The 16,647-nt window shown below is 35.3% G+C and overlaps 1 protein-coding gene across 2 annotated transcripts in view; it reads right to left on the reverse strand.

The window, feature by feature from the left end:
• Window positions 1–16,647, reverse strand: part of EXOC6 (exocyst complex component 6) — a 194,943-nt gene that overhangs the window by 156,505 nt on the left and 21,791 nt on the right. For both annotated transcript variants that reach the window (XM_060114007.1, XM_060113927.1), the window contains exons 2-5: window positions 5,195–5,366; window positions 3,870–3,917; window positions 3,690–3,780; window positions 949–994 (exon numbers count right to left, since the gene is read on the reverse strand). In XM_060114007.1, coding sequence (XP_059969990.1) covers window positions 949–994; window positions 3,690–3,780; window positions 3,870–3,917; window positions 5,195–5,366 — 357 coding nt within the window. The remainder of the gene's footprint in view (window positions 1–948; window positions 995–3,689; window positions 3,781–3,869; window positions 3,918–5,194; window positions 5,367–16,647) is intronic.

The raw sequence follows: 16,647 nt of genomic DNA on the forward strand, positions 1-16,647 counted from the left end.
AAAATAATTTCTTAAAAGAGGTAAAGGTTTTTGCCCCTAGGAAGGAGGAATGGTGAATGGCAAAAAGGGAAGGTGATGTCTGGGGTTTTTTTTGGCAACAAACACACAGAACTATTAACTATTATTGTACTTAAAATATGAGGATGTACAACTTTGACAGATAAAATACAATAAATTAATAATATACACATAAAATAAAACTCTTTCAGAATAGATTATGGCTCATGTATTAGTTAGGAACAAAATCATTCTACAATTAGTACCGATTGGTAAAGACCAATAAAATTCAATGTAAAGCACTATGAAGCAGGACATACACAAATCTGAGTATAGATTTGCATATACTGCAATGTGATAATTAAGCAGTTATTAATAAACAAGAAGAAATGATTACTTCCCTGTTTCAAGCACATCTCATTTGATTATTCTATGTAATTTAAAATTGTTCATCTTTAAAACATTTTAAACATAATTATATCTAATGCTCCTACAGCAATTCATAAACTACTTTAAATTACTTTATCTTCCATCTATCATGTATTCATATGTATTATAAAAGAGAACATGAACCACACTAGCCCAGATTACCAAAATGTAACTACCCACACTTTGCTTTCACAGAGTACACACTTAGCCTTTGATTGTATGCAACATTAATGTGTTGTTAAGTTAATCAATATTTTTTCATTCCTGTTCAGTTGTCTATTTGTTCTTCATCAATATTATCAATCTCTGATATCAATTACAAAGGACAAGGATCCACAAATAAATGGCTAAGGACTGCTTTACTGAATGATCCTGATGGGCAAATTGCATTAACAAAGAATGGTTAAACACAGAAAAGCAACACTTCAGATGATTCACTATAATTTATGGTAATTTTATCTATGCTCTCAGTAATAGGAAAAAAACTCTTATTAAAAACAATTAGGAAAGAAAACAACTCACCTTTTTGCACTCATCTGTTCTTTCAGCTTACTGTACATTTCCAGCACTGCATTAAAAAATATAACTTATTTTAGCTTTCAAAATAAAAAAAAATTTTGAGAGATGAAAATAATTAAAGCAGGGAAGAACATATAAATTCATAATTTTCTCCGTACCTTGATTTAGGCTTATATTTTCAAATAAAATTTTATACTTCAATTAAATGAAAACATTTTAATTTCTACATATATTGAACATTATATTACATAAATTAATACATTATATTGAAATGGGAACACTTGTACATGCTGACACCTATAACTGAGACAACAACCTAGTAACAATTATCCTAATCAGAAACTTACTAATATCTCTTCCTGCAGTGGAAGTGGAAGTTTGGATTTTAGTTATTTGAGAGAGAAAGCTGAGCAACAGTGAGATCAATTGATTTTGATTCAATATACCAAATAAAATAATGCAACTGTGTTACAGCTCACTAAACAAAATTTTACACCAAACGCACAGAGAAAGAAAAAACTCAAAAGTTTACAGCGGAGAGTAAATTATAATAAAGGCATAAATAAACATAACAAAGTATCTATATTTGTTTTATCATTTCCATCGAAGGCTCAGAAATACAATTATTCAATAAAATTGTTATAAGCTTCAGCAAGAAGACACACTGCCACCAAAAAGGTTTTAATGCAATGATGTAGATTACCATTCATCCTTAGTAAAATTTCAAAGTATAAAGTAGGTAAATTACTGTTAGATCATCAAGTCAGCTCACATTTTCCTAGACAAGAGAGATAGACACATTTTTTTTTTCAGAATTTTTACAGTCTTATGGCTACTCCCTAGGGGTCTTCAGGTTCACAAAAGATATTGTTTAACTGCCTCAAAAAACATAAAAACTGCAATGGTGGCTATAATGAACCAGCCCTAACTCTGCAGACCCTATATATATCTCTATCAAAGTCCCTTTATTGCAATGCAATATATCTCACATTTTCCAATCAAAGCGTTACAGTGAACACATAACCTAGGAAAGAGCCTAAAAAACTGCTGCTACAAGTATAAACTTTCTTTGAAGTCTCCTGTTTTATATCAACAATTCGTGTAAATTTCACATCTACCTTACATTATTTCCATATTGTTTTCATATAAAAATAATGCTTTCCTCAAAAATAATTAATTAACTAATACACCAGGAAAACGCATTGTTTACCCTGTGACTTCTTATATCCTCTCATACTCCTCTTAACCTAAGGAGGAGTTAGGTAGTTGTACAGTAATGGCTTACTTGTCTTTATTCACATTAGATGGTGGGACCCTTCAGAGCTGGGACTATATCATTTTCAACTTTATATTTCCAATATCTACCATAATGCCTGACACAAAAAAGTAGGTATGAGTGTATAATTAGATAGAAGGATAGATGGAGGAAAGGAGATAGTTCTGGATGTGGCTATTAAGAACACAATGTTGACATGAACTCAGATTTCCTGTCCAGCCTTGAGAGCAAAGACAGTAGCAGTAAAAAAAAATCTAGCTTCTACTTCCCTTTATTTCTCTATTTCAAATAGCCCACTAGGGTTGAATAAGCTGAATTTACTCTTTCTTATTCCATCAGTACCCAACTTTTTAGGCTCATTACCATTCAGGGACAAAGCATTCAAACCTAGAGGCTGTGTTCATGACTATTTCAGTGTATCTGATGGTGACAAAGAGGTATTATTAAGCATTACTATAAGGAAATAGGTTTCTCAACCCTAAAACCTAACATAATAAGCAGACATTTTATTTACTCAAAGTTAATGTGCACATATCCCTGGTCCATTAGAAATTAAGATGAGCAGAATTTCAGTGATTCTAAAACCAAAAAAAGCTTTATTCTCACAAGTCAGAAAACAATTTTTTTAGCTAATAAAATATGCTAACAGTTTATGTAATTTGTAGTCTAAGCTAAATTTACATTATATAAATATTATACAAAGCACCTTATTTGATTGCCCTGGATATGGAGGTTCAGGTTCCTTCCAAAAAAAAAAATAAGTTAAAAATGGGACACTGAGATTTAGCTTACTATATTAAAAAAGGATGTCATATACCTGTTTCCTTTTGTTTGAACAGGGTATATCCAGGTAAAGAAAGTACTGGTTAGTTTCTTCAGAATTTATTTGATGTCCCAGGAATATGTGAGCCCTAACAGAGACACCAGAAACTCAAAACCTAAAAAGTCAGTCTTCCCAAAATATAAGACGAAAGGCAAGACCGAAAAAGGGAAAAGATCTAGCACTTTTGGATGTTTTCTTATTAGCAAAATGAAATTGTGACCAAAGACAAACCTGCTTAAGTGACAAAAAGAAAACAATGGAAAATTAAAGGTAAAAAAATTAGGCAAATTAGGAAAATGAAAGAAAATGTAATCAAAAGACACTCTCTCCATGGGAAAGTATTCTGAGGGGAAAAAAGGCAGGGGGTGGATTGGGGAGGGACAAAGGGCAAACTAGGCAGAAAGGAAATGGAAAGGTAGAGGTTGTTCTAGGAGACTGATGTGACAGATCATCAAATAGGGGCCTTATAATAAGGAAAACCATGAAAATTCAGGGAATAAAGTAGATAAGAAAGAATACCATGGGCTCTGGGGGGGGACAATCACCAAGTAATCTGTAATACCTATAATGAATAATGACTATACACTACCATTAAATTACAATTTCACCAAGCTGAACGTTACATTATAGTCAAGTTTAACTTACCTGGAAGGCATAACTGCAATTTTTCTACTACAGTTGTAATATTCCTCTGCTGAATTCTACATCGAATAATATCTTCTGTTTGGACTATCACCTTAAAAAGAAGAAATGTCCATATTTTAAAATGAACAGTTAAATTGCATCCACATATTGAATACACAGAAAAATGTATCATTTTCTCACCTCCTTTCCAGCATCTTGAAATCTTCGGTTGGTATCAGTAACTTGCACCTTAAAAATAATTTCACCTTAGTTAGACAAATACACATAAAACTGCCCTGATGTAACTGCTCACCCTTGTAATCAGATCATGCTTCATGAGAAACTTAGAACAAAGAAATGCAAATTCAAATTAACTCTACAGCTTGAACTTGAACTTTTGATTGAAAAGGGCTTTTGTTAACTTCAATTACTTATGACAGTTCTTTTTAACAGATTCTGTGGCAAACTTCTCAAATTTAATCCAGATTTTTGAACTTTACTTGCTTCTCTAAGTCTGTAAAACAATTCAAATCACTGACCCAGTTGACCACTGGTCCCTTTTTGATAACTTCAATGAGGTCTATGTGCCATTCATTGTCTGTAGGAAATGGTGATTGCATTTTATGGTAATTAAACATTCATACTTTGCTGAATGCAAACACTGGGTGGTTGATTAACATCAAACACGGAAATCTCAATCCACAGCAACATTTTAATGCTGCAGGTGCAGGCAAAGCTCAACCTCAAATTTTCCCACATATTAAGTGACTCATTAGGTCATCATAGTAAGGAAGCACATTCTGGTTTATTAAAAATCTCATTAATTTCTGAACAAAGATGCTCAGTGACCTCATTGATGCTGTATTTGGTCTCTTGTTATCTGAATATCCTTTATATAATGGTTTTCTAATCATAACCTCTGGTGAACCAGGGTCATTCTGTCTGCTAAGCTCTCCAAATGTAAAGAAAAGATAAATAGGACAATTCTTATAACTAAATATTTTGTATTCTGACAGAACAAATCCAGGTCTCATTTAATAAATAATGTTTTTGCTGTGTGGCAGAAAATGTAGACCAACTTTCCTTAAGGAAACTACACATTGCTATTAAACTAAGAAAAAAACCCAAAAAACAGTTTCACTATTATTAAATAATTTTGAGAACACAATCATTTATAGTAAGTTTTTAGAAGTTTTCAGAAGATAGCTTTTTATCAATATTGTAGTAATCGTCACTTTAGAACTCTAAAACTCCAAATGAGGCCTTTCATTGTGTGAATTTTTTTAGTTCAATTCCCTGCATGGAAAGAAATCCTGTTAAGTAAATGCATTACTTGGTTTACAAAAAAAAAAAGAGATTACTCCTGTCATTAGCATGACAACTGTATTAATAGAGCATTCCCAAATATGTACACTAATCCACTTCTTAAAAATAGTGCATTTAATAATGATTTGTAAATATGCACTATAAACTAATACTTGAGTAATTTGAGAGCAAAGGTAAATAGAATTTTAACTGTTTCTTACCTTCAGTTTTTCTGCATCAGTCCTTACTTTAAGGAGTTCTGTAATAGCATCTACAAAACCCTGATGATGAAAATTACACATCTTTTCAATTTCCTTGTCATGATTACGGATACAAGCATCTAACTTTTCCATAAACTTCTTGTGTGCATTTGGTTGGTCATCATACACAGACCTGTATATATACAAAAAGAAAGCTAACATTAACTTCCCAGTTCACCAAAATTTACTCTTTATTAAGCCCAACCCAATCTCTGCAAGAGCTGATATCTTAAAATAAAATCTCTGAACAAACAAACTAGGTTGACAGTACTGACATTAATAGAAATAATTTGGGTGGAAAATACTTAACTTCTTTTTGAACATGTTAATATTTAAAGAGCCACAAGCCCTCTAGATATATCACTAGGCATCTGGAAATAAAAGTCTGAGATTCAGGAGATGAGTCTTCAACATACTAGTGCTCAAAAAAGAATCACTAAGTGAATGATGAAGGAATGAATGAACAAACTCCTGATTCCTACAGCATTTACTATGTGTCAGGACATATTCTGAGTGCTTTATATATTAACTCTTTAATCCTCATAACAAGCCTGTAACGTAGTATTGTTATTACCCTTGTTAATTTACAGATAAGTTACAGATTATGTAACTGTCATAAATTCCACAACTAGCAAGTGACAGCTACTTGCTAGTTGTGGAATGAACATGAATACGGGATATGAATCCTGGTAATCTGGCTCCAGACTTCATATTCCCAAGTACAAGGCCATACTGCAATCACCCCAATGTTCTCTAAACATGACGTTTAGAGACTACTTTATCTTAGTATCTTAGCTACTGTATCTTAGCTCCTGCTGTCTCCACACTGAGGGACTTCCCCATCCACCATGAAGGAAAGGATTAACCTTGCCCAAAAGAAGGTTTGGCCCTTGCTCCTAACTCCTAGGCGGTTAGCCTTTGGAATGTCCTGCCTGATAGATGCCTTTGTTTACTTGGGCGCCTTGGGCAATGCCAAATAGTCTAAGCTAACAATGTGACTTACAATGTGATTTACAGTTGATGGGGGCATGGGACCACATGGTATGAGCTCTGGAGGGGCTGAAGATTAAGGTCAGCAACTCAGGCAGTCAGCCGTGCCTATGGGACCAACCCCCAGTAAAAGACACCATGGCTTGGGAGAGCTTCCCTGGTTAGTAATACTCCATGACTGTTACCACGCATCATTGCTGGGGGAAATAAGTGCTGTCCACATGACTCCAGTAGGAAAGGACAATTGGAAGCTCCCTGATGGAACTCTCCTAGATCCTGCCTGATGTGCCTTCTCCTGTTGTTAATTTTAATCTGTATCTTTTTAAAAATTATTATTATTTTATTTATTTATTTAGGCTGCACTGGGCTTTCAGGTTTCTCTAATTGCGGCACACAGGCTTAGTTGCAGTATGTGGGATCTTAGCTCCCCAACCAGGGATCAAACCCGGGCCCCCTGAGTTGGGAGTGCGGAGTGTCAACCACTGGACCATACTGAACCTGAAAGCAGTCTTGGGGACCTCCTAAAAATGTGCGCCCCCATCTGTTGCCCATGGTTTGAGGTTCAAGTCCCATTTCCTCCAGCAGGTCTTTTTCAATCATTTCCATGCCAAGTAATCTTTTCATCTGTAGGACAGACGAAAAGTCAGTCTGCTCACTCTGACACATTATATACAAATATTTCTTTACATTGTAACTTAAATGTTTCAAGTATATGTCATATATTGTGTTTCTCCACAAAGACCATAAGCTTCTTGAGGGCAGCCTCCATGTGGCAGATTTTTAGTGAGTACCTATTATAACACTAGACACAGCATTATAAGGTTGCAATCATTAAGAACTTGGGCCTTCAAGAGCTAAGCTAGAACTAGGCTCTGATCTTGGATATCTTCTCTTTTCTACCTATACTGTCTCTAGATCTCACCTAGACTTGGAGTTTTAAATTCCATAAACACTCTGACACCTCCCAAATTTATATTTCTAGGCCTGACCTCTCCCTTGAACTTCAAACTCATGCATCACTCCAACTGGATATCTGATAAGCATCTCAAATATGTCCAAAATGAATTCCTATCTTCTTCCCCAAACCCTGGTCCTCCCACAGCCTTCCCTCATATTAGTAAACTCCATTATTCTAGTTGTTCAGGCAAAAAAACCTTGAAATCATCCCTGACTATTCTCTTCTCTCACCTCCCCACCAAAACAATCCAGCCACATCTCACTACCTCCACTGGTATCACCCTGCACTAAGCCAACAACGTGTCTTGCCTAGATTATTGCCAACAGCTCCCTAACCAGTCTCCTTGATTCCACCCTTGTTTCCCTTCAGTCTGTTCTCAACAAAGTAGACAAAATAATCCCACTAAAATATAAGTCAGACCCCATGTCTCTCTTCTGCTCAAAACCCTATTTTTCTTACAGCAGCCTATAAAGCCCTATATAATTCTGCCCCATATTATCATAATGACCTCACTTCCTAATACTTTACTTATTCCACGCCAGCAACACTGGCCTCCTTGTGGTTCCTGAAACACACCAAGCACATTCCTGTCCTATGCTTTGCACATGCTGTTTCCTCTAGCTGGATCACATTTCTCACACATGGCTGTCTCCCTCTCCTCCTTCAGGTTTTTGGGTCTCCTTCTTGATGAAGCCCTTTCTGGCCACAATATCCACATTATAAACACACACACACACACACAATTCCCTTTCCTGCTTTTTTTTTTTTTCTAAAATAAAGGAATTTACTTTGTCACTGCATCACTCTTACCACTATTGAATATGCTCTCTATTTCACACTTTTATTTTCTGTCTTTGCTCACTGGAATGTAAGTTGCAGGAGGGCAGAGAGTTTTTGTCTGTTTTGCTCCCTGTTGTACACCCAGCCCTAGAATAGAGCCTAACAGGTAGCAGATGGTCAATAAATAATTGATAGATGGACAGATGGATGGATGGAATCAAAAAGGACACTTACTAGCTGCTCAACCTCAGCTAAGCCATCCAACTTCTCTAAATCCAAATTCTCTCAACAATAAACAATAAAATAGGGACTTAAAAAAGTATCTACATCAGTGTTATGACGATTAAGTTAGTAAACATATGAAAAACTCTTAGCACAATAACTGACACATAGTAAGTGCTCAATATACACTGGCTACTATCATAGTATGCACATAAGAGACAACCAAATCCTTGTTAAATAAGTGAACCATCTCATCTGCTGAATAATTAAGTACTGGCTGCAAATATCAAATAGCTAGCACTCAATTACCCATGCTGTAGGAGTTAACTACCCCTAATACCTGACAATTGTATAGGAACTTTTATAATTTTTACATCTAATGTTTCATTTATTTCTTACACCACACCAGAGAAAATATAATTGCCTCCTTTTTACAAATGAGGAAACAGGCATAGAAATGGTAAATGAGTTGCCCAGCATCGCCTAGTTAGTGAGTGACTGATGCAGTACCAGAATTCCCATCTCATGCTTTTCCTATAATTAACACATATAGCTAACAAGAACTCTTAATTAAACAAACAACATTATACCAAAGGAAAATTTGTGTGCAAGAGGAAATTTATTTAACTGACCCTGGTGTGCTATAAACAAATTTTTATTTCATAATTGTGAACAAGTGTTATATTTCTTTAAGTAATGTATATATATGCATTTCTAAGATCATTTTTTACATATTTTAATAAAAGTTTGATATTTATCTGGCTCTTAAAATACCAGGTAGTAAACAGAAAATACCAAAAGAACCGGCTCTTTTTTTTTTTTTTCTATTACTGTTGTAGCATTGTAGCAATAAACTAGCAAGAGGTATTTCAGGACTGCCCTACTACAATGTCACTCCAAAGGAAAGTTTGACTCCTTTTGTGAGTGCAAAGGCAATACTGTTATCTCTTTAAAAAATAACACTGACGCATAAATAAAAAGAAAGAAGAGAAACAACAGTTATTTCCCAGAAGTCTATTTTATTTTAGAAAGTTCTTAAAGTCCAAACCTTAGTGTGCCTTTCCAATTTATTCTCTAGAGCTTTAAGAACTACTCCTGGGCTTCCCTGGTGGCGCAGTGGTTGAGAGTCCGCCTGCCGATGCAGGGGACACGGGTTCGTGCCCCGGTCCCGGAAGATCCCACATGCCGCAGAGCGGCTGGGCCTGTGAGCCATGGCCGCTGGGCCTGCGCGTCCGGAGCCTGTGCTCCGCAAGGGGAGAGGCCACAACGGTGAGAGGCCCGCATACCGCGAAAAAAAAAAAAAGAACTACTGCTTCATAGTGATTCAGAACACTGCCAGTGCATCTATCATAGCATCTATTTATATATATACACACATATATAGGGATATAATACATATATTACAACATATATATTAAAACATTTAATAGCAGTGTATTATACCAGGTGAACACCTTTTTTCCTACTGATGTTATTAGTATGGAGAAAAACAATATCATGACATACGTAATACCCACCATCTGTTAACAGAAAACCAAAGCCTGAAATGGGTGAACTACTTACAGTCCATGCCTTATGCTATTAAAATAGAATGGTAAGTCCGGAAATAAAATTAACATTAAAGAATTAGTACTGTGAATGAGAAGGAAGAGTAGGTCTTGATCTGCCTACTGATAAGTCTCTCCTGACCCTTGGTAACCATCTGCCATTCCAGTCCTGAGTACAAGCTGCACTCCAAGCTGATACAACCACTTGTCAACCACAATCCGTATCAAGGAGATCATTCTGAGCAGAGTACACAGAAATGAAGTTGAGATAAAGAAATGTTCTAAATCACAGAAATGAATTACATTTAAACAAAGTATTGAAGGATGACCTGGCAAGTGCCAGAATCCAAAATTCACCAAATGATAGAATATTCTAGGGTCCTGAAAAGAACCCTAGGAAGTTCATAGTTCTGCCTTTCTTAATTTAATAGATGCAACGCAAATCTAAAAGCCAAATCCAAGTACTCAAAACAGGCATTAATCACGACATGTAGTTGAGCTGACCCTCTGCCCACTCTTATGAAAAGTAAAGTAAAAAATAATTACTCTAAAAATTTGCCAGTAAAGCCAATAACAAATAGCTAAGTGAATAGAGACAGGCAGGAAGGGAGAAAAGGTGGGTATATATAGAACACTGGAAAAAGGAAGAAAAGAAGAGCAATTCTTATCCCAAGAATTTTTGCATAGCAAGAATTATCAATCTTCTCTCTGAAGGGGCCCATGCTTAATTATAGAGATAATCTGGTGACAAGGTGGAGGGAGACGTTTATGGAGAGAAGCAGAGAAGATGTGCACTCCCTGTCAACAATTCCCCAGAGACTTAGTGGACTAAAGAGGAGTCATATTCTGCTGCTTCTGGCTTAATGTAATAAAGACTACAAAAAAAAACAGTAACACAGGACCAAGTACTCACTATTAGGTGATTTACATGCATTATCTCATTAGTATTCACTACAGCTTAATGATCTAGATACTGTTAGCATCCCAATTTACAAATGTAGTTTGGGAAGATTAAGACTTTAAGTCCAAAGTCACAGAGTAGTGGGACCAAGATTTAACCCCAGGTCCACCTAGCTCCAAAGCCAGTGCTCTTAACCATTATTTTAGACAGCCTCTCCAATCAGAAATGGTGATAAGCAGCATGAGAATGCAGAGAAGTTACCAGCATAGCAACTAACCAGATCACCTTTGAAGATCAACAATTGAGAATGACTCAGTAGGGAATCCCTGATGTGCACTGTTGCACCCATCAGGTGAAATCATCCAACGAACAGAAAAGGGGATGAGAACTGAGGCATAGCTAATTGTTAGGCAGCATTAAATTACAAACGCAAGAAAATAAGGAGAAATAAAGTATGAAGCAGAGAAAACTGAGGGCCCGGTACTCAGCTAACCTCAGCTGAAGGGACTCTGAAAAATCTATTTTTCTTCTTCCTTTTTATGTCTTTGAATGATAATCATTATTCTTTGAAATTCTGACTTGCAGGGCAAGAAAGGAAATACCATTCAGCACTATTCATTCCTTGAATCCTAAGTTGGTTAACAGTTGTATCCATCTAATTAGTGTGCAGATATATTGCTGTTCTAAATGTTCAAGCAATATACAGTGTTAATGAAAATAATTTTTTCTTCTTTCAAAATGTCCCCGGGATTTTATAATGTCTATTGGCAAGCCTAATCAAGTTTCTATAAATAAATACACACAGATATGACAAAACCAGGAAGAGTGAACATTAGAAAGTCGGTAAATTTTCCACTACCCACATCCACTATGGTTGCAACTTAGTGGTCCATATATAGATAATGACTTCAATATAAGAGTCCAGTCAGCATTTCCAAAAGCTTAGCACAATAAAACCTTACTTCTGGCAAAATTTAATGCTAATCAGACAAAAGTCAGATGCAAAATCAATTTTAAGAGATGACTTTAAAACTTCGTGAAGAAAAACAAAGATGGACTATGCTACACTATGATTTTATTTACATATTTTAACTTTAGCAACTAGGAATGCATAAAAGCATTCCCGTATTTGTCTTAAAAAAATCTTTATGTCTTAAAAGCATAGCAAAAAAAAAATTGTAGGTACACACTTTCTATCTTCATTATATCTAATCTTCCACACCAATGCAAAGTACGGAAATATGAGTTATCTCACAGTATATGATCATCTGATATATCAGGCTTACAGCATGTAAACAAGTAAATGTGCTTTCTGAAATGCCTCTTGAATTGTATGCACAGGGCTCCACCTAGTGGTAATAAAGTAAATACAAGAAAACTAAGATGTCATTTAAATGTTAAAATTGGTTCTTTGAAAATTAATGCTTTTATCATCAAATCAAATGTCTTAATGGAGGCACTCAGGCTACTTCGATATTTTAGACAGATGCTATGTTCTGTTAATAATATTAATAATTTACTAATCATATTCCAATTTTTTTAAGGAAAACATCTTTCTGAAGGAAAACAAACATTCACAAGATACTATGTGAAAAAGAACTCACTTATTACTGGCAACATTAGGATTTTTTTGTCAAAAAGCATATAATACCCGTACACTATTTTCAGTATCTTTTTCTTTCATTGTATCTTCATTGTAAAAACAAATTCCATCATAATAACTCTAAAGAAAATAAAATCTGTTTCCTGAGAAATTATTTTTAAAATTTTCTTTTACTAAAATAATTGTATCAGCTACTTCTGACTTCCACTGTATGCTTTTTAATGTCATTTTCTACTTTTTCAAACATTAACCATTTTTTCACCAGTTCCTCAAATGACACATTTGCCTTAATTCTGTACTTCTAGTAATAAAAAATTGTGTTTGCATCCATTTGAGCATTCTATATTCTTCCAGTCCATAGGCATTTTTCTATTCTCTCACTAATGTTTCAAATGGTTTATCAAACTTAATTTCTAAAATATTAATTTTATATTTCCAATAATTAGTATTCAAGATTTGGTATTTCATATTATTTATGATACTTTTTCAGCAATTTCATATTTGTATTGAATGCTTTTCATGTTCTAAGTACCAATCATACTGATTAGCACTGAACTTTTGGTTACTAACTATAAAAATATACTTTTCTAATATTAAACATATTAAACATAATTAAACATAATTAAAATATTAAACATATTTATGACAATTAACCACCCTAGGATTATCAGCTTTTGACAAATTTAACATTCCTAAAAACGCTGCTATGAAAACAATGTTCAACGTAATACAGAAAAAGTGATCAGAAGTTTTCAAAAGCTATGAAAACCATCTTATCCAATACAAATTACTTACTATCAATCTCAAAAATAGTTTTAAGAAAAGGTTGTTGGTATATCAATAAATTTGGTAAATTCAGCAAATTGGTCATGCAACAAACCCGTCATTTGGCAAGTAATTTAAGGCCAAGATTTGAAAATATTTCCTTAAATAGAAGCACATGAATTGCTAGTTTAAGTTCTTTCAGAACAGGATACATGTAAGCCCCAAGTATAAAAGGGCAGTTACACACCAGTGAGATGCTACTTTGTCTCATCAGCAGTTCTCTGTGCCTACTGTATGGATCCTGGAAACTAGGAGAAGCTACACTGAGATACTCTAACTGCTCCTACCCTAAGTGACCACTTGGTTTTTGTATCCTACGCTATGTAAATTGGAAATGTAATCTAATTTTTCAGTGGAGCAGTGTCTTCAATACCAGTTTACAACCCACTTGAAAACCTGCAGCTAGAGTCAGAAATGGGACTTGATACAGTGCAACTCTCTTCAGCAGCCTTTAGATACATTTAAGGTGCCCAAAATTCCAGTAACATCCATATGAGAAACAATGAGCTAAAATATTCAAAGAGAGCAAATGAGTTCTCATTGGGGAGAAAAGCCCCTTTTAAATAAGGTCACATGATTTGGAATTCTTTTTTTTTTAAACAACGAATAGCAAAGACACCATTTCCCTTCCTTAAATACACAAAAGGACTGCTCAAAGTACCACTCCATCTTGGGGAAAGAAATAAATTTATATTACAGTTACTTAGCAACTTATAACAGCAAGAAAGAAAGTAGTCAATATAAGGTATCATGTTAAATGTTAGTATTCCTAACATTTTCCATTTCATCAAATACATCAAACATGAATAACAAATTCCCAGAACTTTCCCTGATTCTCTGTAATCCAGGTGCAAATAAGAAGTGAAATAGCTCAAAAGCATTAACAGCAGGATAAAGAGAAAGGAGAATTCTTTCCAACAATATTCATTAAGTACCAACCATGTACAACAGAAACTGAAAATTAAGCGCAAAAGACAGGCATATGCACAGGTAACTTTAATACAGAGGATGGCTGCTCCCTAAATCATTAAAATTTATCTGTGCTGAGCCTAACTCTTCAAGGAGGCAGGAAAGTAAATGAAGTTTTATAACACAGGTCCAAAATTCTCCGACACACCTTCTCTTTCCTTTGAACTTGGACAGGCTTATGACTGCTTCAACCAATGGAATATAACTTAAGTAATAGTATGTGACTTCAGAAGCTAGAAAGAAAAGCCATGCAGCTTCCACACAGAGGTCTTTAGATACTCATTCTGGGGAAAACCATCCATCACGTAAGAAATCTAACAATCCTAAAAATGACATGCTGAAGAGGCCACATGTGGGCACTCCCAAATGACAGCACATCAACTGCCAGCAATGTGAGTGAGCCACCGTGGCTGTCTAGTCCAGTTGAGCCTCAGCTGATTTTAGCCCAAGCAGCAACCAATATCTGACTGCAGCTGCATGAAAGACCCCAAGCCACAACTGTCCAGTAGAATCCTTCCCAAACCTCTGAAAAAGGTTTCTAAGTACACGAACAAATTGTTTGGACATTTGCTTAAAATATTTAAAATCGAATTAAATTTAAATCTTTTCCAGAATAATTCCTTTTTTCACTATTTCTTTTGCCCTTTTGGCACTAATCCTTTTTGGCACTGTCCTTAACTTCTTTTTTGACCCCAGGATGCTCCTCCCCACAATATGCCTCAGTCTTAAACCTCCTTCAGAATTCACCTCAAGATAGTTCCTTTGGGATACTTTCATGAATAGCTATATTGAATAATGACTTCCCCATTACCTGGAATTTTCCCAGCTCTTTTACATACAGTCTATAATACACTATCTTTTATTTATTTGTATAACACATCAAATTTATTCTCCAATTACTTAGTGTATGTTTTATCTTCTAAATTCCTTGAGAACTGAAGGTGTCTTCAGTCCACAAATGCTGTGAGGATGCAAAGAACTGCAAATCTTAATAAAGAGAAAAGGTTCACTAGAGGGCACTCTTCACCAAAAAGTAATCTCTAGAAATCCAAATATTTTTCTTTTACGATTGTATCAAAATACGGTGTGCATCTCATACTCAACCTAATTAACAACTAAGTACTGTGATATCAAAATAAAAATATTTCCTCCTTTCTTAAATATGCTTTATGCTGTTATCTACTGCTTTAATATAATGGTTAAAAACAGCAGAACAACAAAAACAGACATACAAATCAATGGAACAAAATAGAGAGGCAAAAAATAAACCCACGCACCTACGGTCAATTAATCTACGATAAAGGAGGCAAGAATATACAGTGGAGAAAAGACAAGCAAGTAGTGTTGGGAAAGCTGGACAGCTGCATGTAAATCAATGAAATTAAAACACTCCTTCACACCATATACAAAAATAAACTCCAAATGGTTTAAAGATCTAACTATAAGACATGACACCATAAATCTCCTAGAAGAGAACATAGGCAAAACGTCCTCAGACTTAAAACGTAGCAATATTTTCTTGGATCAGTCTCTCAAGTCAAAAGAAATAAGAGTAAATATAAACAAATGGGACCTAATCAAACTTAAAAGCTTCTGCACAGCCAAGGAAACCATTAACAAAATGAAAAGACAGGGTTTCCCTGGCGGCACAGTGGTTGAAAGTCTGCCTGCCGATGCAGGGGACACAGGTTCGTGCCCCAGTCCGGGAAGATCCCACATGTCGCAGAGCGGCTGGGCCCGTGAGCCATGGCCACTGAGCCTGCGCGTCCCGGAGCCTGTGCTCTGCAATGGGAGAGGCCACAACAGTGAGAGGCCCGCGTACCACAAAAAAAAAAAAAAAAAGAAAGTCAGCTGTAAATGCATTTCATTCTAACTCTGAAAGGATTCCAAAATTATGCATTTTTAAAATAAATATACATTAATACACATTAATTTAATTTTTATAATGTGTTTTTCAAAAGACACTTTGCCAAATAAGTGTAATTCAGAAATAGTGTGGAAGAAAACCGAAAGATGGTTACCCTGATACAAGGCTAATCCTAACTCCCACTATTCATCCTGACCACACAGTCCACTTCTGCTGGTCATTTCACAGCTCAGCAGAAAAAAACAGACAAAAAACAAGAAGTTGAGAAGAGCAATTCTGTGTCCATTCAAAAGCAGAATATAAACAAAATAAAAAATAAAAATAATCTTTTACATTTGTACTGGTACTTTGCAATCCACAAAGCAATTCTGCAAACATCATTGCATCTGATACCAAGAACCCTAGGGAAGTGGACAGGGCAACTGGTTTTATCTCTGCCTCACAGATGAAGGAAATGAGGCTCAGAGAAGTTAAAGGATTTGCTCAACAGCACGTGTCTACAAAACGCCAGAGCCAGGTCTACAATCCAAGTCTTGAACTCACATGGAGTGTTAGAGAATATTGCACGAAAAAAGGTAAAAGGAGCTCACTGCAAAAAATCACCAAACACTCAGTTGCTGAAATTCTTTACCTTAAATATGTCAGTAACATGTTCATTACTCAATTCCAGAGCATCTTTCTTATTACTATGGCAATGCCTCTATTAAATGAATTCTCTCAAAATTAAGCTCCTTTAAAATGAAGTTGGCAAT

The sequence above is a fragment of the Mesoplodon densirostris genome, chromosome 1 (assembly GCF_025265405.1).
Source record: "Mesoplodon densirostris isolate mMesDen1 chromosome 1, mMesDen1 primary haplotype, whole genome shotgun sequence".
Classification (NCBI taxonomy): Eukaryota; Metazoa; Chordata; class Mammalia; order Artiodactyla; family Ziphiidae; genus Mesoplodon; species Mesoplodon densirostris.